At 40.7% G+C, this 26,084-nt stretch overlaps 2 protein-coding genes across 4 annotated transcripts in view; both read left to right on the top strand.

The window, feature by feature from the left end:
• Positions 1–5,754, top strand: part of LOC111869367 — a 40,408-nt gene extending 34,654 nt beyond the window's left edge. Inside the window, exons 18-21 of the mRNA XM_023860852.2 lie at positions 32–195; positions 723–870; positions 1,881–2,010; positions 4,877–5,754. Of these exons, the coding sequence (XP_023716620.1) occupies positions 32–195; positions 723–870; positions 1,881–2,010; positions 4,877–5,039 (605 nt within the window). The 3' untranslated portion in view covers positions 5,040–5,754. The remainder of the gene's footprint in view (positions 1–31; positions 196–722; positions 871–1,880; positions 2,011–4,876) is intronic.
• A 6,226-nt stretch (positions 5,755–11,980) lies between these two features.
• On the top strand, positions 11,981–24,833 carry LOC111869230 (esterase FE4). 3 transcript variants are annotated; one of them, XR_004513555.1, is made up of 10 exons: positions 11,981–12,208; positions 13,635–13,772; positions 14,797–14,953; positions 15,929–16,114; positions 17,013–17,206; positions 18,135–18,309; positions 19,061–19,230; positions 20,779–20,926; positions 22,576–22,677; positions 22,895–22,984. XR_004513555.1 is itself a non-coding variant. In XM_023860577.2 (10 exons), exons 1-10 carry the CDS (start codon positions 11,993–11,995, stop codon positions 24,554–24,556), a joined length of 1,674 nt encoding a protein of 557 aa, XP_023716345.1. In that variant the 5' UTR covers positions 11,981–11,992; the 3' UTR covers positions 24,557–24,833. The 3 variants fall into 3 exon arrangements, 2 of the variants coding, with proteins under 2 accessions (XP_023716345.1, XP_023716356.1); XM_023860577.2 differs by lacking the exon at positions 22,576–22,677 and adding an exon at positions 24,397–24,833 and having other exon boundaries at positions 22,895–23,024; XM_023860588.2 differs by lacking the exons at positions 22,576–22,677; positions 22,895–22,984 and adding an exon at positions 24,397–24,502.
• Positions 24,834–26,084: the final 1,251 nt, after the last annotated feature.

Here is a 26,084-nt window from a genome sequence, read left to right as displayed (position 1 = left end):
TTAACTGTATGTATATTTCCTTCAATATCAGAAATGTTGTCTGTAACACACACCGAAGATGTGGTCAGCTGTTTAAGGATTTTTGCTGGGTTAATTCCCAATCTACCAGAACCAGCCGAAATAGAAAAGTTCCTTCCGAAAATAAAGAGCACATATTACAAAAGGAACACAACAACTGAAGAGGGAACGACAGATGTAAGTGCGACACTCTTTATCATTTGTTTCCATCCTTTCCCAAAGAGGGGTGTGTAATGTGCAACCGCTAATAGCTTTGCTTGTTCGTCTGGTTAAATCCGATGTTAGAATCCGCATCGAAATATATGGACGAAACTTAACTGAACTAGTCTACAACTTCGCATGAATTTTCAGGTAAACTTTCATACATAATGGGCTCATGTGAGCAGTAACGACGGCCATCTTGTTTCCATGAAGCGGCAATAATTTCTTATCCCTTTGTCTAAGTATCAACTTTTCGGAAAGCTTCCTCTGCTATTCCAGAACATACTTCAAATGAAACTTAGAACCAATGTGACTTGCTCTAAACATTACAATTTGATGCTAAGTTCTCAGTTAATGTAACTTTCTTGTGATATATGGCTTCAGACATTAATGTTTACATATTGTTAGTAAGAATGACATTAAAAACTGTAAAGTCGCCTTGGCATCGGTGACTACTTTCGACAGGTCTCACTGATAACACCATGTCTGTGTCATGCACACAGCTGTTCACAGACCTATTGTTCCTGTTTGGAGCGCACCAAACTGTGCGGAGGCATGCCGCCATGTCGTCATCTCCAGTCTATTATTATCACTTCACATATGATGGGGACTTGGCGTTCACAAAACAAATCGGCCTGTTCTCTCGGAAAGGTAAAGCTTGGTACTGGGATATTTTGGTTTGCAGTTGCAGAATCATTTATTTCATTAAGATATTCCTGCTTAATAACTGAACAAACTAGGAGTAGCTTACTTTGCTACAATATAATGTGAAATTCTGAAATTTGAATTATAAATTATAACAATACGAGGTAAACACAACGTCCAGAGATGCTGCACTGCTTAAGTAATCAGGAAAAGAGGAAGACGAAAGGGGGAGATGTTTGTGAAAAGCTCTAGAAAACACAAAGCTTTTCTTCATAACTTTCTTCTGGTATGAGAGAGCGTGCAATTGGAAACATCTGTTTTAAGCTCCGTCTACAAAACTTTCTCAAGCTTCATTTGTTTTCCTGCAAATATTTTCACTGTCAGATAAGTTTGTTTTCTATAATTTCGCCTTGGTACAAAGTAGGAATGACACGGCATTTGAAACAATAATTATCTGGTATTCTGTACCAAAATTTTACATGAAATTATGTCGTGCTGAACTAAATTATAAAGTGGCGAAACTGGTAGAGCGATCTTGAAATTACAGTTTATAAGCCCTTTTTATTTTATTTTGAAGAAGTCCAGTAAAACCAGAAAAGACGATGCTTCCTTGCTAATTTGTTCGGAGCGGTCTGCAGTAGAAGACGTGCGCGTTTACAACCTTAATTGGTTAATAAATGAATTGGATCACAAACCCTTGTAACACAAATAGCGATCCCAGGTGTATAGGCCTATTCAGTTAATTTCAGTAAGGAGACTCTTGCTCTCAGATGGATTGGACGCACCACCGTAGCTCTACAGCTTCTGTAACAAGTCACATGTTGGGGTGGCGAGGAGCCTGCATGTCATCACCCCTTCACTCCGGGCGCGGACAGATATCCCAAAGAATTTCCACCACCTGCATCAGTCCTATGAGGAAGTTCCTACCGCTTCAATTTCATGCAGAAGTTGCATTAACTTCGTTGACTGAGTAGTCGCAAAGCAATTTAATACGATTCTTGACTAACACCTTCCAGGACCGACTCACGCTGACGAACTTGGGTATGAGTTCCACGCCTTCTTCTCTCCAGAGCTGGATGTCGAGTCCGAAGACAGTAAAATATTGAGAAGAATGGTGAAGCTGTGGGCTAACTTCGCCAAATATGGGTAAATAGACATAAGTGAGGACTCACATTAGGCATTTGAGGTCTCAGCGCGTAGTTCAGCAAACCCTCGTCCGGCGCGGGGCTTAGCGTTTCGGAAATGGCGCCTCAGGTAAATCTTTGCAGAGTCTTAATAACCCAGAACAGGCATGTCCAACTTCAAACAGGTTGTAATCGACTTTTTAGTGTAAAACTGCCAGTGATCTACAACCCCCTCCTATCGTCGTACCTCGCTTTAAGCAAAAATATTGGTAAAAATAACACGACACATGTTTGTTGTAAAAGCAACATACACTGAAAGTATAGACTACTTTAACACGTACTTTCCCTTCAAAATCTGAATACAATCATATTATATTACAAGTGAATTTACATGTTTTTCACGTATAATTTCCTTATAGGCCTATGAGATCGACCAAAAATCGTCCCGCGATCGACGCGTTGGACATGCCTCACCTAGAAGTACATGCTGATAAGAGAGCGTGCCTATATGAAGCCTCAAATACACTGACAGTGCAGATGCCTCACTTGATACACGTAGTAGAGAAATGCTACCCACATTCTACCAAGAAAATTGTCCAGAATCCTTACTTTTTCGACTACTCCACAACTTTCCTCTGCCACTTTGATATTTAGGTTTCAATGCAGTCCTGCTGTCTAGCGTTAGTGTAGCTGCAAATACGGCGAAACGAATCACACACAATGTTACTGATCCTAGCGACACTGAAACAAGGGCGAACCGAGAATGGTGTGGGAATGTTAGAGGGACAGGACACAATACCACAGACCGCGTGTTCGAGTCTGCAGTAACACCCTACTGGACCGTGTTTGGCAGAACGCGTGTATTCGAAATTCTCGTTCTCTGTAAATAACTTCTGGTATTTTTGAGAGTAAAAGTAAATCCGCTTTGGACAAGAGTTTACTCTGCTTAACTTTTATAAATTAGTGATCATAACTAGGGCGAGTGTTCCGAAAAAAGTCACAGAAGATTTGTTCTTTGTTTATATAGCGGTGGCACACACTTCGCTAACAAGAAGCGGTCGCTCGGTCGGTATAGTTCACTTGCGGACTAAAGCCAAGGAGACTTTTATATAAGAGGAAATTAAGAACTTGGTATAAGGGCTACACCTTTGCTACCTTTACTAAGATTCCAGAAAAACACACTTACTATTCTGAAATGTAAATTATTTAAGCGTTGGAAGAATCTTATTAGTTAATTTAGGGCTAATAATAACAAAATTTGCGGACAGGGCATAGGGCGAAACATGAATACTGAACATGCAACTTGAATCAGAATTGCCACAAATTGATCACACTGTTTAAACCCCACATGACTAGCAGAATAATCACCGATTGGCTCCCTTCCTTAGTTTACAGATATCAGAGTATCGCTCTACAATCAGCTGCTTCGGAAGACAAAGGTAAAGATAAGAGCTTCATTAAGGACACGGCCAATCCGCACTGCGTGACTACGCGGCAGTTCTGTCTCCGCAAGCACTTCCAATTAAAGAGAATTCTCTGGAGTAATATCACGAACCTATTTCTAACTTCTTGAGCGTGTATATTGTTACTTCTGATACTTGTACTTCCAGTTTCTGATCCTCTGCCGTATGTAGACATATTTGTGGCAGACTACAGTAGACTCCTCAATAAACGTGACCGAATTATCCCGGGCTTCCTTTCGAAAAATTACGAGTGTGCCAATTTCAAGAGATAAACTTAGTGTGAAATTTTATAATAAAAAATACGAAAGCAGAATATTTTATTTCACTTATGAATACGGAGTTGAAAACTGGACAAAAATTTCTTAGTTTTCTTTTTCGTTTTGATATGTCGGAAGGGCACGGGAGGCTTACTGATAGAGTCCGAGTAAAATGAGCGTGTAATTCTGTGTCTTTTTACAAATACATATTTACAAATCAATTACATATTTCTTTTACTAATCATCCGGGGTTCCCAGTTATCCGGAGAAATTTATTTCCCATCTCCCCGGGATAGTAGGGACTCTAATCTGAGTCACTGTGGGAGTGTGTACAGTGCACATTTCTGAAGTATCATTATGTGCTGTTAGTGTGTTCAGAGCACACCAATGTGTGGTAATATCCACAAGTGCAACAGGTTCCATGCAGAAGACTGTACACTGTTCTGTTGCACTTGACGGACGTTCACACATTGGGAATTGTAACGGGCCCTTATAACTATATTTTCGAAGTGTTTTGGCCCACGTTTTGAAAGCAGTTTTAGAAAACACAGTTATTTACTTCCTCATCATTCTCAATCGAACTGTTCCTTGTTTAATAACAAAGTTTCGGAGGCTGAGCTCTGTATCCGTCCTCAGCTAAAAATCCTACTCTGTTAGGAGCAAATAGAGCAAATCCTATCCCAGGAGATTAGGACTAGCTCTATAGACTGGGCCTAAGTAGGCTTTTACCTGAGGATGAAGACCGAGCCCAATTTCGAAACTTTTTTTTTAACAAGGAACAGGACAATGGATGAGGAATGTTGTCTTCTAGGATATGACGCCGTGTAGATCTTGTTTTAACTGACGTTTAGGAGGAACTTATCGCCTCCATCTTCAGGATAGAAAAATCCGCGACGGGAACCAGCTGAGCAGGTGGCCACAAACTGAGCCCAGGCGATGGATAATCTCCAGAAAGCTAACACTTGTAGTGACCTGTCATCGACACAGACTTTTCGATCTTAAGCTTTAGAAACACTTTCAATTTCTACAAACCTCTTGAACCGAGTTCGGAACTTAACCAATGTGAGGTAATTAGCCTTCTCTAAACTAAATATGGATAATTGTCCAGCCCTTCTACCGCTTACTACTCTCACCTCGCCGTGACCTTTACATAAATTTATGCTTGCAGAGACCCCACACGGGAGCTGAACTCGGAGCTGTCCGTCAAGTGGGATCATATGACAAAGGCGAATGACGCTTACCTGAAGATCGACAAGGAACTGAGCATGCAACGCGACCTGCAAAAAGAACGCATGGCATTGTGGGAAGAGATAATGGCTTCTACAAACTGATATTGTTCTGTTTTTCTTTTATAATGTACATCATACGCATAAAATTTAAATGATTTCTGGCATAATATAAACAAACTAGAAAGAAATTTGAATTGTCAGTTGCAGTCAGTTTGAACATTCACCACATCTAGAGAACTTTCAGAAAAAAATGCAAGCACAGATGGAGCAAATGTCGTCACTTCATATGAAAGACATGTGACTGTATCTTCCGGTTGCAAAATAATCCTATTTATAAATTGTCAGAGATAAATATCAGGGAAGTTGATATCTTGTTACCACAGTAGAATGTTTAAAACTTATATATTTGTAGGAAAAATTAATAAAATGGGGCACATTTACAGAGACGAACCTCTGGTGACCGAGAACTCCAAGTCTTAGTAAAAATTTTCGACGGTAATACGGCTAGGACTAGCTCATATGTGTATATATTGATATGCACTTCATGGAGGCTTTAAGACAGTTGCATTGTCCCTTACAACGCACAGTAAACAGTTCAGTTAAATTTAGAATAAGACACTTAATTAAGTAATCTAAAATGTATTGCCATGTTCACAAAAGCCCTCTACTCTCCCCTTTCCAGAGCCGAATGAATCCAGTGTAGACTACCTATAACACATGCAAACTCTAAATTTGCTCATTAACGTTTAATATATATATGTTTGTATATTTTTTCTGTATGTCATTGAAATGTCAAAATAAAAAGCATGACAAAGTGGAGGACGTCCTGTTTTGAGTGTTTCTTATGAGTTAATCCTATAAGTTTGGCTTGCTTTATTCTTCTGACAGCAGGATGTGACGTCAGATAAATATGTTGACACTTCGAGCACAATTATTCAGCATTGATGTAAATTCCTTGTATTGATGTGTTGCATGAGCCCTTCGTAGCATGCAGTTGCCCTAACTTGTCGAAAAACGAAAGTTTACACAAAATTTGGGACGACGTTACAGTTGGTTATCAGAGAGGAAGAGCTGCACGAATTGCTATGGCAGTGAGGCAAAGCAGACAATCAACATGCAAAGTTTACGGCTGAGGCAGAATTGTCTTATTTCAATAGTTTGTCGCTGAAATATGTAACACAAATGAATAAGATATACACTATACAAGACTGAATTTAATTAGATATTTGAAAAATTTTAAATCCCTGAAAGACGCAAAACGATTCGTATCGATACACTTCTAAATATCTCGGATATCGGTACGATATTGATATCAATCTGCGGAAGTAGTTACAGAAATATTTATCACACGCACATGTAGTGACGGAAGTTGCTCTTTGCGGTCATGGCTTCGATAATCACGCAAAACTTTCATCTTCTTCTTTCAGTGGCTCTTCCAACCCATTCAGGGTCCTGGCTTCTTATTCAGTTCCGTAATCAGTTTTCACAGACAGCAGGACTCCTTGGGTGAGTGATCAGCTCGTTGCAAGGCTTACCTAAACACAGGACAACACAAACACATAATAACGCTCACACACACCAAACATTCATGCCTTGAGTGGGATACGAACCCACGATCCCAGGGTCCAACAGCGCGGCTACTGCGACCGGCTTAAGTGGGCCAAATGCGCGAACCCGCCTGTTTAAAATCCACGACAATATAATGAGGTCCTTGGTTGTAGCCTTACACTCCGTTAGAGTAATTGCCTGAACGCCGTTCGGGTCTATCGGGTCTATCGGGTGGCACACCTTCCTGTTCGGGAGGTCCTGAGGCCAGGCGCGGAATGCATGAAAAATGAACACAAAGTTTCAGTCAGGAATATTACATTTAAGCATCGTGTTACATGCCACACTTCTATATGTATAAACAAATACCGTCGTAAATGCAACACGTTATTGTAGTTCTTGTCCCCTTCTTTCACGCTACATGTATCGGGCGCAACCGGCCATCATCAGGTGTATTTCACTTGACGTAGCTGTCACACTGCACTCAATATTAACATTTACGGCCCAGATTTACTATTGCTCACTGCTCTGTCGTCACTCGGAACCCGATATTCCAGGGCTCCCCTTGTCGGTTTTGTCAATTATGTTCAAAATCTTTATTAATATTCACACGTCGATTGGTTAAAAATTTGAAATTCTCAATTTAGCTTTAATATTTAAAATTTAAATTTAAATATAAAATAAAAAATCACAGAGATACCTGCTCGATGCTTATATGTGCTCTTGCTTTCAGCACAGCTCGCGTGTTACTTGCGTGCCACTGCTTTTCTTCAGTACACCTGATGATGGCCGGTTGCGGCCGAAACATGTAGCGTGAAAGAAGGGGACAAGAACTACAATAAAGTGTTACATTTACGACGAAGTTTGTATTATACTCGTACATATAGAAGTTCAGTCAGGAAATCTGAAGACAGAAGACCATAAGAGACAGAGGAGTGAATGGGAGGATAACATTAAGCTTGGTCTTCAAAGAATGTGATATTAAGGTGCAGGCTGAACCCACGTGGCTTGCTGGAATTCGTGAACAGGGTAAGAAACCCTCGGTCCCTCGAGCCAAATGGTGGGATGTCGCTTCGAATTAATCAATGACAGCTTATTTTAGAATTAATTCAATGCCGAATCCCAAGTGAAAAACTTACTTTATTCATCATTCTCTTCCTGCAAGCGGAATATAATTTTATGTTCCTGAAGACAATGTGGACGTTATACGCGTTACACTCGTACACACATTTCTGCCACCATGTTAGAACTCACATGGCTGGGGGGGGGCAATTGCTTTGCATCCTAGGTCGCCAGATTTAACTCCATTGCATTTTTTGCTGTGGGATTAAAACAAAAAACAAGAAAACAAACTCCGTGGCCTATAGTCCGCAAGCGAACTATACCGACCGGGCCACCGCCGCTTGTCGGCGAAGTTAGTGCCCACTTTAGTGGATAGAGGGTGTCGCGCGGTCAGCGCAACGAATCCCCACGGCCGTTAATTTCGGTTTTCTAGACCGGAACCGCTATTTCCTTCAAATAGCTTCTCAATTATCCTCACGAGGTTGAGTGGACCCCGTCCCAGACCCCCCACTTCTCAGAAAATCTGGTAGAGCCGGGAATCGAACCCGGACCTCTGGATCTGTACCCGGGGTTATGTGAAGGAAATTATCAACAAGATTAAGATCAATGACCCTCAACATCTGAAAGGCCACATAAGGGACATGAGGCTACGGTAACACCAAACACGCTTCAAGCAACGTGGAACGAGGTCCAGTATCGTCTGGATATTTGTCGTGCCACCAGAGGGGGCCCACATGGAAATTTATTGCGAAAGTTATATACTTAGAAAAGAAAAACTTTGATAAGTTTCCCTTTGTAGTGGTGTAACCCATAAATATGTATAATATATACTTTATGAGATGTTATTTTGTTTTATTTACTTTATTTTGGATACCTTTCAACCGGACATTCTGTATTTTGAAGTTGTTTAAGATTTTAAAAAAGATTATTAATACCTTAAGGTTTTCTGAAGATGGTCCCTCCGCCCGAAACATGCAAAGGAGGAAAGATTAAAATAACACAACATTTATCAATCGCACCGGACAGCGTTACAATCTGTTCTACTGCTGCTAGTGTGAGGGCCCAAGAGGCCCAAGACCGGTTTAGGATTTCCTTCTCATGTATGTTCTCTGCTTAAAGTTTCGATATCGGTTGTAGTCTGGACCCGAACAAGTCATTTTTGGTAGGATCTGCCCGTTCGAAGTGTTCTTCAGCTTTGCCACCTACACAAAGCGCCCCCCCCTCATAGTCACTCCTGTGACTCTGCAATGAAGATAATTTCCCGGTTCAGCTGGCTAGGGAGAATATAATGTTCTGATCATATCAGTAACATCCGGTTCCTCTAATTCATTTTTTCACGATCACATATAAAAGTATTCATCATGGAATATTCAATGAAATAAACATGAAATACAAACCGGTACCGGAAACACTGCAAGGTCAAATTGAATGCTATGCAGCAACACGGAAGACGACATCTGAATATCGTGACAGTTATCGTACCGTAAACCTGAAACCCGTTTTCTATCCTGTCTTTCGCTGTTATTTCATATTGCCATTAGAATTTAAAACTTAGAATTTAAAATTAAATTTCTTCTGCTTACTTTTATCGTTTCGTAAAATGATATGTTGCATATTATGGAGCCTTCCCGGGGGTCGGCGATCTTCTTTTCGATTTATTAATGCATCTGGCAGCAGAGTACAGGCGTCATAAATATTTTCCATATATTTCAATGTATCGGTAGTTGGTTGAGGCACTACGCTACAAGTTGGAAGATCGCGGATTCAAGTCCCGATGAGGTCATTGCATTTTCTTCAATTGACCTAATCCTTTCAGCCGCACTACGGCCCTTGGGTCGACTCAGCCTCTAACAGAAATGAGTACCAGGAATTAATTAAATAATTTTCCTGGGGAATAGAGCGCGGCCGGCGCGTAGGACTGACAACCTTACCGCCATCTTTGAGCCGATTGTCTAGAAAATGTGGGACCCTCAACATCTCACAACCCTATGGGCCTTCACGCCCGGTTACAGGGATAGCTTTACTTTACTTACTTACTTACTTACTTATGGGTAATGCATGGTCAAATAATATGATGCAAATAATTACCTACAATATTGTGTGGTGATTTTCTACGTGATGATATATTCTGTTACTTCCTCATAATGATTTGCGCTACTGTGGTACAATTGTTCTGTAAGAAGAGCGCGCGTGTAGTGGCTTGTGTATGCTTTTATATATCTTTTCAGTTTTGTTCTTTCTACTTAATAGTGTATTATGTTACGGGAGTGCCTGTCTTCCTGTTGCCGTTCCCTTGCTGTGGCTGTCTACACAAGCTGTACAGGTAGGGCATTAACATTGCACCTGGAAAATAACCAGAAGAACTGAAAATGTTATGTTTTATGTTAAATTGGAATTTTATTTTTAGCGAGATGTACATTTCTATAATTTAACGATTGAAATTATGCTCAAATCGAACGAAATATTTATAAATCATCTATTTGGATTCATGTCGTTAAACAACCCAATAACGAGTTACATATTCGTATTCATGCAATGAATGCCTGAAGATGACCCAACAGGGTCGAAACGTGTACCAGTACTACCACACAATAAACGAAGGCTAATACAGTAGTGTTGATTTGTTTTTATAGAATTGTTGTGATGACTGATGCATTACGGAAGCCATAATGCTACACGGACAACAGGACGTTTACGCTGACACGAACGAGCGAGTGGAATGCGCGCAGTGGCATCTGAACAAGCAGAAAAAGTTACTACCTTTTGGCAGATCATTGCCCACATGATGCTTTCTAGGGGGGTAGGCACAAAACAAGCGTAACTACTCAAAATTTAGGAAAGGGTTCTATCTTAAAATGACTAAGAAGGCCTGAGTGAGAATCCGTAAGTTCATGAAGTGGACGTGACATTATTTTTTATTTAGGGATCCTGGGGAAACCCTGCGGATTTTTATGGCGCTAAGTCGCATGTCGACCCTGATACTGCACGTGTTTCTGAAGGAAGTGAAGTGGGTGTGTTGACTGCTGATCACTTCCGCTTGAGGTCTCAGTCTCTGAACAAAACTGCGTACAATTGTAAGCTACTGGAAAACTGCAAGTGTTAGACCGGTCACACGAGTAGCATTTACATGACTATTTCGCTTTACGGAGGTGCTGCTGTCATTACGTGCGCGTAGAGCGTGTCAGCCTGACTGCTGCTGACTGCGAGCAAAGTGACAGCGCCTGTTTTGGGTTTGGTCAATAGCGTGACTAGTTTTAACCTCAAAGATTAATTATTTCTTTCACCATTACGGTACGAGATAAATTAACTTTTTCATGTCTGCTTTTGAACCTGTTTGTAACAGAAAATATCTGTAAGCTTTGTAATCAAATCTTTTGCACTTTGTCATACTTCGTTTCGATGGCCTTAATGTTTTGAGCTCTGTGCACTCTCAAATTTTCACATTGTAATCTATTTCATTTTTTCATTTTGCAGTTAACGATAACTTTTTGACAAAAGACTTTCATTTCAGCCTTCTAGGGTGAAGAAAAAATGAAATACAAACATTTCCAAGCGAAATATTTACCATATTTATTGCCATTACTTTTTTTTTCAGAAGTTTTAATGGAGTACAGAGTCAAAAATGCACACGTACAGGCCCGAGATTACAGTACGGGGACACCCCTAACTGTAAAAATAAATTTAAGTTAATATGATATTGTTTTTCCTTTCATGTAATGACTAAAAATACAGAGTAACTTTTCTTAACCTTAAAGAAGCAGATGTCTCGGTAAAATGTGTGGATCACATTTCAATTTTTTAGGAGGTCCGGGGGTGACCGCCCCGGTCGCTCCTCCTCAGATCTGGCCCTGCTGGCCCTGAAAGCGCGCGCACACACACACACACACACACACACAGTATGGTTAACTCAAAACCCTACTTTCTCATTAAGCTGGGAAAATATATTAATTAATAGACCTACCAATACGACTCCAAAAATAATCTATGTTAATTTGTGATAAAAGGAAGGTAAAATATTAAAATCAGGTACATTTAGGTAGACTTTAATGTGTCCTTACATGTTTCTGAATATAGGCCTGGTAACGGAACCCAAAGGTTCTGTTAACCGCTGTCAAGGAACCTGTTCCTGGACACGTTACTAACCCTCACATTAAAAAAGAGTCAATTAACGTAAGTTAAATTCCGTATTAAAATTTGCTTGAAAATGACAGAAGTCGCTGGAAGAGGCAGGACGAACGAAATGTGTTTTGCACACTGCGACTATTAGAACTACCTCACCCGCCCATTTCTGAACCTAATCTTCCTTTGTCACGAGGGTTCTGTTATCAGGCGATCTGAGCCCTGTGAACATTGCATAACCATGCGTGTGTTCCGGTAGTGCGTTCACATGACACAGGCAATAAAACGTATGAGCAGCCCCGTGTTCCGCGGGAGTCTGCAAGTGCATCATGGCGGCGCTGCTGCTCACAGCGCTGCTGTTCCTCTTCCTCACTTCTATGAGTAATCGTGGAAGAGTGCAAGAGGAAGATAAAGAGGGGCCCCTCGTTCAAGTAGAACAAGGGCTCCTCAGAGGACTCCGAGGGCTATCCGTCAGAGAGAAAGAATTTCTTGCATTCCTAGGCATTCCTTACGCAAAACCACCCACTGGAGAACTGAGGTTCAAGGTACAGTATGTTGTTAAGAACCTTACGTTGTAACAATCAATGCGAATAGATTAAAGGATTCAAATTTCATTCAACTACACGTATTGTGCCTATGGGTAACACCAAGGAATTAACTGAAATTAAAACTAAATAACATAATCTGATACCGGTGTAGGCTAGTGACTACCTTCTGATCCAGCGGCCATAGTGCTGTTTGTAGCAACGGACTGCCGTCACAGTGATGTAGAATGTGCTTTCACATAAAAACAGAAGAGTCTATAAACAGAGTTATCAATCGACACTGATGAAGGTTTTTCGCTATCAGTAGAAACCAGTCTCTGCTAGGCTGCTTTCCGCTCTGCATAAAGAATGTCTGAATGTGGGGCCAGATCAAACTAACAAACCTTCAGGTGAGGCAAAACAGGAAGGTAAACACACTTCACGGAATTTTGCATGCGTCTCTCCTTCTTCTTCATCAGCTTTCAGCTTCAGGATTGGACGCTAACTTCCGTTCCGTTTTAGTGCGTTGCTTCGCCCTGTTTCTGGACCACTTAACCAGGTACTTTGGGATAATGTAAGTACGGTAGCCCGCCTTCTTGCACCCTACTTGGCTGTAAGAACTGCGGTTTAAAGTTTCATTTACAGTTTTCAGAAACAAATGTGTTCTGAATTATAAGTTAAGCTTGTCGCTGTGTCATATAAATTCATGCATAATACACATATATGTTGTGTTTCGGAGGCAAACTTTCTTCAATTTTAAGTGAAATGGCATACCTCATGGCCTTAAAAGCGAATTCCTTTGCAGCATCCTTCTCATAAATTAATTTCATTATTAAAATATTATGCAAACGAATACAAGCAAAGTCGTACTCGTACAGATTAAAACAAATAAGGAAATATTTGTCGGAATGGAATTTCGCGATTTCGTTCCTAATTCCAAGAAGATTTTATGTTACAAGACACACCTACCCACAATTCGTAATGGGTAAGCAAATTTGCTAAAATCTTTCTTTTTGTATTTTTTTTCTCTCCCCTTGCTCCCAATTGGAGCATAGGGCTGATTTCTCAGTTTCATGATCATCTTTAGAGCCGGTATGACTCCTTGGATGGGTGATCAGCTCGTCGCAGAGCCTCTACATAAACACAGAATAAACGCATACACACACAACATCCATGCCTTAGACCGCTCGGCTACCGTGACCGGCTCTTTCTATCTAGAGAGTATACACGTATATTCTTAGGCCACACATTCTGTGTACAGATACCGAAGAACTGACCAGCTGATGCCAAAAACGTGTTTGTGGGGTCAGTGGCAGTTTCTGTTCACCAGTACACAGATCGCAAGTTTGTCAGCCAGAGAAAAATACGTGAATGACGAGGTGCAAGAAGAACCCCGAACAAAGTGGGAATCACTAACGCCTATGTATGTATGTGTGTATAATTTTAGGCTCCCCGGCCCCCGGAGCCTTGGAATGGAACTTTTGAAGCCACTGAAGAAGGCAGCAGCTGCCCGCAAATTGGTCTGATGTCGCAAAAGAAAGAAGGAGATGAAAACTGTCTTTTCTTAAACGTCTTTACTAACAAGGTAATTGCACACAAACACTTCAAACGGCTCGGATGAAACAACCGCAGTAGTGAACCACAAGGCACGTGTTAAACAGCACACAGTCGGATTTGCATTTGTGGTTAGAAACTTCTGTTCGCTGAATACGGGGCTACAACATATCTACCTACGTACCTACCTACCTACCCATCCACCCATCTATCTATCTACCTACGTACCTGTCTGTCTGTCTATCTACGGCTCTACAACTCTTTGTTGGGCCTTGGCCGCTTTTTCAGTTTCTTAATCTTTTACACAGTCCGTACGGCACTTTGGAAGGGGATCAGCCCGTCGTAAGGCCGCTACTTGCACACAGACATCCATGCCTTGAGTGGGATCCGAACCCACGATCCCAGCGTTTGAGCGAGTGAAGACAGTTCTTGCCTCAGACCGCGCGGCCACTGGGATCGGCAGTGTGCTGAGGTAAGAACCCAACATTAGCATTTATGTTATCAGACCCTGCTCGAGAATTATATATATATATATGAAGGAAGAAGTACATGGCAGCTCAGCACACAACACGGAACTGATGGTTTATACAGGTCGACTATTGATTGGCCCATGTATGTACACGTAACTGGGACGCCACTCAAAGAATGGGTGTCTGTGCGTGCGTTTCTTCTGCTCACGCTGGTTCTTCGCTTGCGGATCTTCCTCTCTTTTCTTCTGCTCTCAAGATGGAGGCGATACGTTCCTGCGAAACGTCAGTTAACACAATATCCCAGAAGGCTGCTTTCTTCAATTCTTGTTTGTTTACGTGCAAACTTAACAGCACAAAGGTCAGTTACAAAGCTAGCACGAGTGCGTAGAAAAACATAAAAATAACTAAAAAACAAAACACAAAATAAGACAGTCTATATAATGGCAATAAATTAATAATAATTCCAAGAAAATAAAATAAGTACATTTCCAATGGTTATGCCATTTTGTGACGGGAAAGAACAATACACATACATACACACATAGAGGTTAATAATAATAATAATAATAATGTATATGGTCTCAGCTGCCTGAAGACCCCAATGATCTGAAAGCCGTGATGGTGTGGATCCATGGAGGAGCTTTCGTAGCAGGATCTGCAACTTCAGTTATGTTTGGGCCCGACCACCTGCTTACAGAAGATATCGTCTTCGTTTCCATCAACTACCGCCTGGGAATTTTGGGTATTTCAAACACCAGTATCTACCTTTGGAAAGCCACTGTATGTATGTATGTACGCACTCGTGTACAGAGCGGTCCTTTATGACAAGGCCGTGGTTTTGAAATTAGGCCCACCGCTCACTGTGTGTCACGCAGAAGAAAATGCATTACAGCTGCGTGAACTACGTTGAATACGGGTTCCATCGGAAACTTGTACAAGCAAAGACAGACATTTCAAGCGCTGGGGACGCGACGGCCGACGTTTTGCAAGAAGCAGCTCCGATAATCAGGCCCGCTGTGTATCATAAGGACAGCGTCCAGTGGTGTGCTTCCGAGAACACGGTTACGAACCTCGGGCTTCCACAAAAGAGGGGAACATAAAGACCAGCTAAACGACTGTTGGCACCTCAAGAACTCTGCTCCATGGAGTCAGTTTCGCAACTGCTCGGATGGACAGGAAGAACAGGTCACATGTTCATTTAATTACACAAAGAGGGTCTTGGACCCTAGCCACGGAAATGCCTTTGTTGTATGAACACCTCATTATCGAAATGAATCCTTCCTATCCCACAGGATCTGACTGTGCCATAGCTCCGGCGGTTAGTCGCCGGCGGCCCGGATTCGAGTCTGGGTCAGGTCATGTGGGATTTTTGGTGGACAAAGTAATATTGGGGTAGGTTGTCTCGGAGTACTTCGCTTTTCCCTGACAATCTTCATTCCAGCGACTACTCCACATTCATCATTTATCATCCGGGGCTGGTACAATAGGCAAATTAGTGGCCGACATACCAAGTGGACTCAGTTTGACCCCACTCCAAGGGGGGGGGGGACCTAAACTAAACTAACCCACAGAACCTAACCAGACTAATCTGTGTACATACATGGAAAGACATCCTTCAGGTTTCAAAGTAAACTGCAAGTACATGTATTTATGTTCGTGACATTATTTTCAATGTCCTTCGGGAAGTTATGTGATTATGTGTTCGTCTTACATTTAGGGTTTCTAAGCCTGCCAGGGGCTGGAATTCCCGGTAACAACGGCATGAAGGACCAAGTGATGGCTCTGAGGTGGGTGCAAAAGAACATCGCAAAGTTCGGTGGCGACCCTAACAGGGTGACCATCTTCGGGCAGAGCGCCGGGGGTGCCAGTGCCCACTTCCACTTACTGTCTCCGATGTCTACAGGTACAGTTAAAACGGGTCCTTAAGGACAACAGAAGGAACGCTGATTTATGACTCCATTTTGTTTTGTTCCCCAAATCCCTCTCACAAGAATTCAGTCTATTTTACACAAGGATTCGTCAAGTTGAACAACAAATATACATGTTCACCTTCGTGCACATCTGCATGATGTCACAATTACAGAGCGTCTGAATCGAATTCTGGCCCGTCAGTGTAGCAGAGCCGGGGATAACTCCCTGAAATAGGCCGCTGCTCTTTCCTCCAGCATCCATTCCGTTTCAGTAATGATTAAAATTCCACCTGTCTCATTCGGTGTTATTTAAACTTAGTATTTGATGCAACGACTTAAAATAAGCAACAACCCTTCATACTCTCGCAACAGGCCCACTGATTACGCTTCAGTTCAAATAGATAAGATGAACGAAAACGTACGTGGTAGCAAAACACACCTCTGGAAATACAACGGAGGAGAATTAGAAGAAACTGCAGCCATAGATATAGAATTCTTTAGGATTCCGAAGGACTATACATCGTTATAACTTTGATCCTATTGTTAATAGAAAAAATTACATAGATTATTTAATTTCTATTTCTTAAAATTGACCCTGGAAATGACTGTCCTGTGTTTCTGATGGTATCATTTCATTCTGGAGTTAATATTCGATAACTTATGTTTTAAAAGCACAGCACAGACACATTTACGTTGTTACACGTTTCATTTGAGGATAAGTCACAGTGGACAGAAGGGCACTTATTTCTGAATATAATAATAATGTAATGATAATGATAATAGCGTTGATAACGGAGTTTAAAATTGGACATACACGTACATCTCGCTGATAGGGTTCACAAAGAAGTAACTGCATTACTTCGAAGCCCTAAAAGCCTCCTCACATTTCAGGACTGTTCCATGGAGCTATTTCGCAGAGCGGCACTGGACTTGCAAGTTGGGCCTACGCCGAGCCGGAATACATAAGAGGAGCGGCCTTTAAAATCGGCGCCAAAATCAGATGCGACGCTGCAGATGATAAGGAACTGCTCCAGTGTTTTCGAGAGACGCCTGCAACAGACTTCGTCGATGTGTTCGGTTATGAGGTACCAGACTAACTAGGAACCTGAAGTGTGTCACAGAACGCAGTCCAGTGGTGTACTTCGCCACCAAAGAGGCCTGACCTGAAACAGGACAGTCATTCGGATCGCTATAATTGCATTTTGTGCTGCGCGCAGGCGCTATAGCGACTGGCAGCGGGCTGGACGGCCGAGAGGTCAGAGTTCGGGTCCCGATAGGGTCAAGAACTTCCTCTTCTCCACGTCGTCCAGACCGGCTCTGGGGCTCAACCAGCTTCCTATCCAATGGGTACCGGGGGTAAAGCGGTTGAGCTGCTGACCACCGTGGGCGTCTAGAAGTCTATATCACTCGTCTTAGTTTCAGTTCTTTCGAGAGCGCTGTGGAAATTGTACGAAGCATTACACCTTCTCTGGGGAAGAAATATTGCTGCTTACTCTATTTGATTTGAAATAAAATTGATGGGGTGAGTGCGCGTTAAGGAAATAGAAACCCCGAATGCAACTGCAGTACCAATAAACCTCTTTAAGTACAGTTTTAATGATCTGTGCTGCATTACGTGTATCAGCGGATTGTTGCACACGAAGACAACTGTATTCTGAAAATCGTGCAAAATTCATTATAAATACGCTATATGGGCAAAACTCAGGATCTTCAAATGTTAAAGCGAGTGGTACAGACAGCGCTATGCCTTAAAGTGCTGATTACAGCAAATTTAAGAAACTACGAAGTTATTAAAATATACTCAGAGAGCAGATTATGTTAACTGAAGGGTCATGGACACAAGATTAACGTTCTCTAACCATAACGAACAAAATCCACTGATGACGGAACAAACACGTACCTAAGTCTAAGTGTCGTGATCTTCATTTAGTTCTGTCATCAGAGAAACCGACAAGGACTTATCTTCTCGTATCAAGACGCTAGTAAATATATCAATCAAAATTTTCTTTCCAGGATGAGACAGGAGTATCCCTAGGAGAGTTCAGACCAACAAAGGAAGACGGAAGTGTCAATGGGGAAGAAGTTTTCCTTCCGGGAAGACCAGCTGCTCTTGTTTCCTCAAGGAAGTTCCACGTCGTACCCTTCCTGACAGGCATCAACTCTAAAGAAGCCCTCACATTTACAGCACGTGAGCAAAAGCCTTAACGGCAATGTTAAAGCACTGCAGCATAATTTCGCACATTTCTAAAGTTCCATTGATTATTATAATATTCATCTTCGGTGGATTCTCTGTTAATAAGCATTTCCTAGGCTGTTCCTTCATTTGCATGAACCCTGCAGAATCTTGCAAATCGAAACATTATTTATTTCTCGCTACATTACTGGAAACATTTCGAAACCTGTTCTTCTCGAACCTATCTGATCCCGGCTCTTGCGTCCTTCTCTCCCGCAGGAACACAGTTAAGCAGAAACAATTTTAAATGTAACATTCCTCTCCTCACTATAATTTCCATTAGCAAAACTTTTCTGATATGTGACTCTGAAGAGTTCAGGCGTCTTCGCATACTTTACACTAAGCTGTGCTTCTTCTCTTATTTATGTCGTAATTTACCTCGTTTCTAATGACTGACAGTTCGTCAGCCATTAAACAGCCCTGTATGAAATGAAGGTTACTAGTTGTAACGATCAACATGAATGGTGAATCGGGGGTTATTCGAAAGGAACAGGTGATGTTTATTTAAGTGTATCCTCCAGGCAGGATGCTTAGAAGCACTGAAGGTAGCTGCATGCCACTTTCCCGTGTTCTTCTCGGGCTTCAGTTGATATACTCGTGTGTGTGTGTGTGTGTGGAACATGAAGTCTTTATTTTGTGAGTGACATATTAAAAACTATTCTAGAAACACTGAAAATACTGTCGATTTATTTTTATTAATTTGCAGTCACAGAAAAGCCTTCATTCTGGGATAAATTCGATAAAAACTTCGACAAAGTGGTTGCGGATGTGACGGGAGAGGACGTCTCGCGAGTGAAGGAAGTGTCCGAACGAATTAAGAGATATTATTTCGGAGATAGAAAGCCTTCCGAAGAGACACTGGATAGCTTTATAGATGTAAGTGTACAGGAAATGTTAAGAAACACTAAAAACTGTTTTCTTTAAATGAATTACATTATGTTTATACAAGCTGCCCAGCATCTTCCTATAGTTAAGAAGTGAAACAAAATGACTTAACTATATAATTATTTCAAACAGAAGCCGTAACTTGATTAGTTTCCCTAGCATAGTGTGCAACAGTACACTCCACCTTCCTGTAACCTTGAGACTTTGCTTCACAAAATATTTGAAGAACGTTCGACATGTTATAATCAGATAATTTTCCAATGCTAATTTTTAAAAAATGTGTGTTACACATTACCCGAAATTTTTAGTATCTTTTAACTATAACTGATATTAGCGATGAAATGTGTATTTATTTTTAGGCTCACATATTTTATTCGGAATAATGAAATTTATATAATTATAACCTGAGGAAAATTGTTTACAGCGGAAAGCTGTAAACACAACAAAAATGAGATCACAACGTTTCCTTCTTAACACAGTTCTCTAAACTTTACGAAGCTTCGTATGAACGTCATGAAGTCTCAGGCCGCCCCAAAGCCGTACACATTTTCAGATTTCCCACAGCCACTAATAACATAACGGGGCGTGTGCACCTGTCAGATGGAAGCTGTATCCGCGACACTTTCCCCAGGATCCTGAAACAATGCGCAGATGCCAAAAAGTATACATTTTTAGATAATTTCTTTGGAGGATGTAAGATGATAACATGGCGGCCGTGCGGATATTTTCTTTACTTTTCGGTCTGATGGTAATAACCAATGAACCACTGAAACTAGCACGTCAAACTTGGTATGGAAGTAGACTGTAAACCTCTTTACACATTACACAGGGAACAAACATGGCGACGGTGCGGAATGTCGACGTTGCAGCCCACGAAACTGATGCATTCGGAATGAGGATCTTGACAAAAATAAAATGATAATAATAATAATAAAGTAGCAGATCCATCTGACTGAGATCTGTGCACTCTGAAAGCGGGCATTATAATCCTGCTCTGAACGCCTTGTCAATTCTTCTTTAACACAACGTAAACAGGGAGGCGCGTGGATTTTTTTTTCTTTTTCACTTCATGGTCTATTCTAGGGTGAAATTTAGAAATCAACATTTTTGCTAATACGCACATCAGAAACTTTAGAATTTATCTAGAAAACGTGTAAATTTCATTATTTTAAGCTGCAACATTTGGTATAGGTTTTATGAATGCCAGGGTGATCTCCACTTGAAAATTCTTTACGGAAAAAATGTGGGTCGAGGAACCCCCCTTAATAGCGTTCATTTTAAGGGCGAAAAAGTAAATATGAGTACCCCAGTCACGTGGGCAGCTCTCAAAAAGAACTGCAACTGCGGAAGAAACAACTTCTCACGAATAATGCATGATACAATTGGTCAAATTGGCGAAAGAATAAATTACTGAAGCATTATGTTTACTTGGGTATATTTTGTGTAGTACATTTCTCTCTGGTTCGTTACACGATGCATTTGGGCACGTGACTGCTGTATTTGTTCTCAGGGGTGATAATGGATGTTGTTATATCCTAGTGTTTTACAGATTTCTCTTTCTTCATTGGTGCAGACAGAGCTGTGAAGAAGCACGCGGCCTTCTCAACTGCCCCTGTATATTACTATTACTTCGAGTTTGAGGGTGACCTTGGAGTGGCTAAACGCGCCCTAAACGTCACAAAGCCAGGTAATTTCATTCTTATAAAACCGTCGCTATGCCTGTTGCAATTTGGGTCACAAGATAAAGTGTATCTCTTGGCCATATTTTTGTATTTATTTATGATTTTTAACGACTTTGTCAGTAGCACAGATTACAGGGCGAAGGGTTCATTACTGAACTACATAAGAGATGACAGTGATTCAGACTTTGTTCGGCCATTTCTGACACTTCGTGATTCTCTACGCATGCGCACGATAATGGCACTACTTCTGATCAGTTTGTCCAGTCTGCCTGAAATTTTTACCCAGTGCATTTTGGTCCTGTAAAGCTCAGTGGTTCTACAGATACCACTTCCTTTAAAATGTTATAACTTTGCATTCTGCCCACAGAGTGTATTTGTGTTTCGTATGGTTCTTAAAATAAAGAGCGGTTGTTCCCCCAAATAGTATCAACCGGATGGCCTTTGCAGCGGATATTTACTGTGTTTCCTGTGAGGTACGAAACGGATTTTTAAATTTGACTTACAAGTCCAGTATTTAAAGGGTTAATGTATTGATACAAATTAATTTACTTGGAGATTAAAGTTCGACTGTTTAGGAGCGTTTTAATTAAAATTTGACATGCATAGCTCTACACCTAATCAAGATACCTCATACCATTTGAAATACATCTGGGGGTCAGCAGGCCCCAAAGGGAGACCTTTAAAAGATTTATGTATATATTACTTTAATGTCTACAATGTTAACAAAATCATTTGAGGTTTCACATAGATCAGTAAAATACACGATATTTTTCAAATTTGTATAGCCTCCACCATTAATACTCATACAACGTCTATCCTGGCATTTGCCTGGAGGGACTGAGGAAAGCAACGGAAATTCTCAGTTAAGAGCATCAGTATCCTAACCGTGTTTCGAGAATTTCCCAAATACAAGCCAGAAGCGTCATTACTTTAGCTGACTTCCTCAGTTCATATTCTCTTATGCTGCCAGATGCTAAGCTATAAATTCCCATTGTTTTTATAGGCCTATACAGAGTGTGTCATCCCTGAAGGTAAAGCTATCCCTGTAACAGGCCGTGGAGGCCCACAGGGTTGTGAGATGTTGAGGGTCCCACATTTTCTAGACAAATGGCTCACAGATGGCGGTGAAGTTGTCGGCCTTACGTGTCGGCACCCCTTTAGCCCCAGGGCCACAGTGCAGCTGAAAGGATTAAGTCACTGAAAATTTCAATGACCTCGTCGGAATCGAATCCGCAGCCTTCAAGCTTGTAGCATAGCGCCTCAACCAACTACTCCAACCCTCTAGTCAATTTCTTGTGTAAGCCTTCCCTGTGTAACAAACTCCCACTTGTTTTCAAGCTTTACACTGCCACCCCTGATTTGGTTTGTATAAAATAAGTAGCACACCAACTAGAAACAAGCATTTTAAAATCAGTATACTAATTAATCTTCTGTAATTCAGCAACACAGAATTGGAGGTCCACTGATAATATCTGTCTTTCAGTTAGACTGTATATTGTACATTGCTGGCTATTTTGTTGATTCAAATGCATTTCTGTTTGTGACTGACTGCATACTAACCAATAAATCAACTATGATCTCAAAAACTTTACTAAAAACTAGCCTAATCCAATCAGCAGTGCCAATTCTTTCATGCCACATACAATGTTTAGAGCACCGTGATTCCATTTCGCAAAAATTGATTCTGCGTTACACTGAAGTGAGCAGCGCATGGTCCCATTGGTACTGCAGTATAACAAATCTGAACACTCCATTAGTAAGTAATATTGTACTCGTATGTATCATTGCAGTTATAATGTTAGCAAATGAATAATTAAGAATCCTTTTGCAAGCCACCAAACTGTTATTTTGGAGAAGTGTATCTATATGTATCCAGGAGTAACTAGTTCCAGTGCAATAGCTAACAAAAGCATTAAAAAGCTAACAACCTATTTAGTGTTTTGTTACATGTCTGCCATTTCCTCATGCTTCAGGAGTTGCCCATGGAGATGAGCTGGGCTATCTGTTTAGCACGGCAATCAGTCCTCCAATAGAGGAACGTTCAGAGGAAAATAAAACTCTGACAACAGTAGTGAAGATGTGGACCAATTTTGCCAAGACGGGGTAAGAACTCATCTAGATTAATACCTTTATAACCAGTATTTTGGAAACGAACAGTAAAAGGATAGAACACACGCATTATCCACATTTTAGTCACTTTGTACACCACTGGGTATAGAGGCCTACTGGGTTGTGAGATGTCGAGGATCCCAAATTTGGGGATTCTTTCTGTGTCAATAATGTAAATAGCTTGAAATATTAATTTCCATAAAAAGCTTTTAAAAATTGTTTGCAATTATATATGCCACCAGAGTGAGAAGTGAGGATTGCCTACAGCCCTGTGCAGAACAGCTGCCCAATTAGCCAGCACTGAAAGAGGGGTACAGAAACATTTCTTTAGCCTATGAATAGCTTATAAAACAAATCATGTAGAATACTTTAAAGCTAATGGCAGCTGTTCTGAAACCGTTACACAATCATCTAACTACTTCTGCGGCTGGGCAATAATCTTGGGTAGAATAACACCCAGAATGCAAGATATGGGCTTACCTTTCCCACATCAGCCAATAGACAAAATAAATTTAAGGAAGATCATCCAGTATAAATATGGCGTGATGAATATGTCATTCACTCGTTATGTTAAATACATGCCATGCTGTCAATATGGATATAGGCCTACACATTCTCTCTTCACTTCCATAAAGTGATACATTAAACTGATACTGGATTTATTTAATTATTTAGACCCACATTATTGCTATTCCTCCCAAAGTTCACTTCAGAATAAGTCACAAGGAAGGCCCAAGAAAATGAGGATGGATACTAAGTTTCTGCTGTATACTGATAATGACATTTCTTTGGGCAAAAACACAAACACCTTAAACACCTTAAAGAAAATGCCTGCTTAAGGGTGGAAAACTAATGTGAGAATGGAGAAAACTGCACACTGAAGTGTTCCATAACTGTCATCGGGACAAATGTGGGTGGGCCTTGCAGCATGCATATGGAATGAAAGAAATGTTTATAAATCTGTAGTTGGGAAACTTAAGAGGAAGATACCAATTGGGATTCATAATATTAAAATGAAACATAAAGATTTAAAATGTAAAGGTGCTGACTGGATTGAACTGGTTCATAATAGGGCCCAGTAGTGGGTTTTAATAAATAGTAAAAAACTTTCAGATTTTATAAGAAGTGGGGAATTTCTGAACCACATGAATAAGTATTTTCTTCTAAAGAAGCATACAATTTCACAGAGATAGTTACATAAAAGCAGTACACTGATAAGTAGTCACTAAACAGCATTGAATATTGAATCATTGCTTCCTCTGTACTGTGAATATACTGTGAAAAAACAGCACAACATTATGCAGACCTATAATTAATGCATTTATGTCGATATATGGCACGATTCCCATGCTGAATAATGTTTCAGTGACCCTACAATGGAAATGAATTCAATACTTGACATCAAGTGGAACCCGGCCACCAAAAGAGATCCTGTTTACTTGGATATCAACAAGGAAATGGGTATGCAACACGCTTTGCTGAAGGAACGAGCAGCAGTGTGGGATGAGGCATTTGGGCCCTTATAATAATCAAATTGTAGATCTTTATTTGGGATTTTATATTAAAGGTACTGCTGAATATAAATATAGACAAAATGCCACATAATTAAACCTCTATGAAAAAGATGGAAACACGGATGTTAAAAAAGCATGGTTACACAAAAGACTTTAATACTTGCAAATGAGATGTTTCACATAGACCATTCTTACTCTTACTCATGCAGCTGGCTCTTCTTGAGGAGCTGCCAATTCTGCAGCTACTCAAGAATTTCCCAGCATTTTATGGAACCCGAATGTTCATTACCATGTTCACAAGAGCCCTCCACTGGTCCCTATCTTCAGCCAGATCAATCCAATCCATACCATCCCATCCTATCTCTCTAAGATCAATTTTATTATTGTTCACCCACCTACGCCTTGGTCTTCCAAGTGGCCTCTTTCCTTCTGGCATTCCCATGCATTCCTCTTCTCCCCCTTTTTTGTGCTACATTCCCTTCAAAACCTCATCCTCCTTGACTTGATCATTCTAATTATACTTGGAGAAGAGTACAAGTTATGAAGCTCCTCATTATGCAGTTTTATCCAACCTCCTGTCACTTCATCTCTTCAGTCCAAATATTCTCAACACCCTGTTCTCAAACGCCCTCAGTCTATGTTCCTCCCTTAATGTCAGAGACCAAGTTTCACACCCATACAGAACAGGCAAAATTATAGCTCTTTATATTCTAATTTTTATGTTTTTGGACAGCAGAGGAGAAGACAAAAGATTCCGGACTGAATGGTAGCAAGCATTACCCGAGTTCGATCTCCTCTTAATTTCCTCCTGAATCAGGTTTTGATTTGTTATCATTGTCCCCAAATATCTGAACTGTGCAACATTTTCAAAACATCTGTCACCTATCTTTATGTCATGAATTTGCCCTGCATTTTGGTGATGAGACAGCAACATCCTTACTTGTGTAAATTAAAGTGTGTGTGTTTTTTGTATGGTATCTATATTATTGCCGAGTAGATTCACATCATCGGCATAGACCAACAGCTGATGTGTCCCGTTTAATTTCAGTCCCACCTGGTATATAGACCATTAGTCTTATAAAAGTATATGCATTACAAAATTTAAATAAAAGTGCACAATAGATCTGACATACTCTAACATACTGCATCAAAAGTTGGTTCAGTTAATACATCACAATTTGCTCACGTCAATCCACATTAAATTGGGCATAGGTTCTACATAAGTATCAGAAAATCTATATCAAGAATGAACTATGAATTTTGCTTTATAAATGCATTAGGTTAGAGTCCTCCTTGAGAGGCTCTGTCTTTAAATTGGTTAACAAAATCCCCATTTTCTATTGAGCTCAAATGTTAACTATCATGTTCACAAGACCATACCGCTAGATGTTATTGTGAGCCAGTTGAATCCATTCTTGGCATCAAAATATGACCTTTACCCCACAAGTGCTAAACCAGTAATGCAACAGATACACATCATGAACAGTGTTGCATCTGGATGGGCTACTAAATACTGTCTTGGCAAATTATCTGGGGGAAG

The sequence above is a fragment of the Cryptotermes secundus genome, unplaced genomic scaffold, assembly GCF_002891405.2.
Source record: "Cryptotermes secundus unplaced genomic scaffold, Csec_1.0 scaffold630, whole genome shotgun sequence".
In the NCBI taxonomy this organism is placed as follows: Eukaryota; Metazoa; Arthropoda; class Insecta; order Blattodea; family Kalotermitidae; genus Cryptotermes; species Cryptotermes secundus.
This window is presented reverse-complemented; position numbering and strand designations above follow the sequence as displayed.

Coding starts and splice junctions, on each gene's coding strand:
- LOC111869230 (XM_023860577.2), top strand. CDS start 11,993: ATGGCGGCGCTGCTGCTCACAGCGCTGCTGTTCCTCTTCCTCACTTCT. Junction 13,773..14,796: donor TAAACGTCTTTACTAACAAG/GTAATTGCACAC, acceptor ATATGGTCTCAG/CTGCCTGAAGACCCCAATGA. Junction 18,310..19,060: donor AGCCCTCACATTTACAGCAC/GTGAGCAAAAGC, acceptor ATTAATTTGCAG/TCACAGAAAAGCCTTCATTC.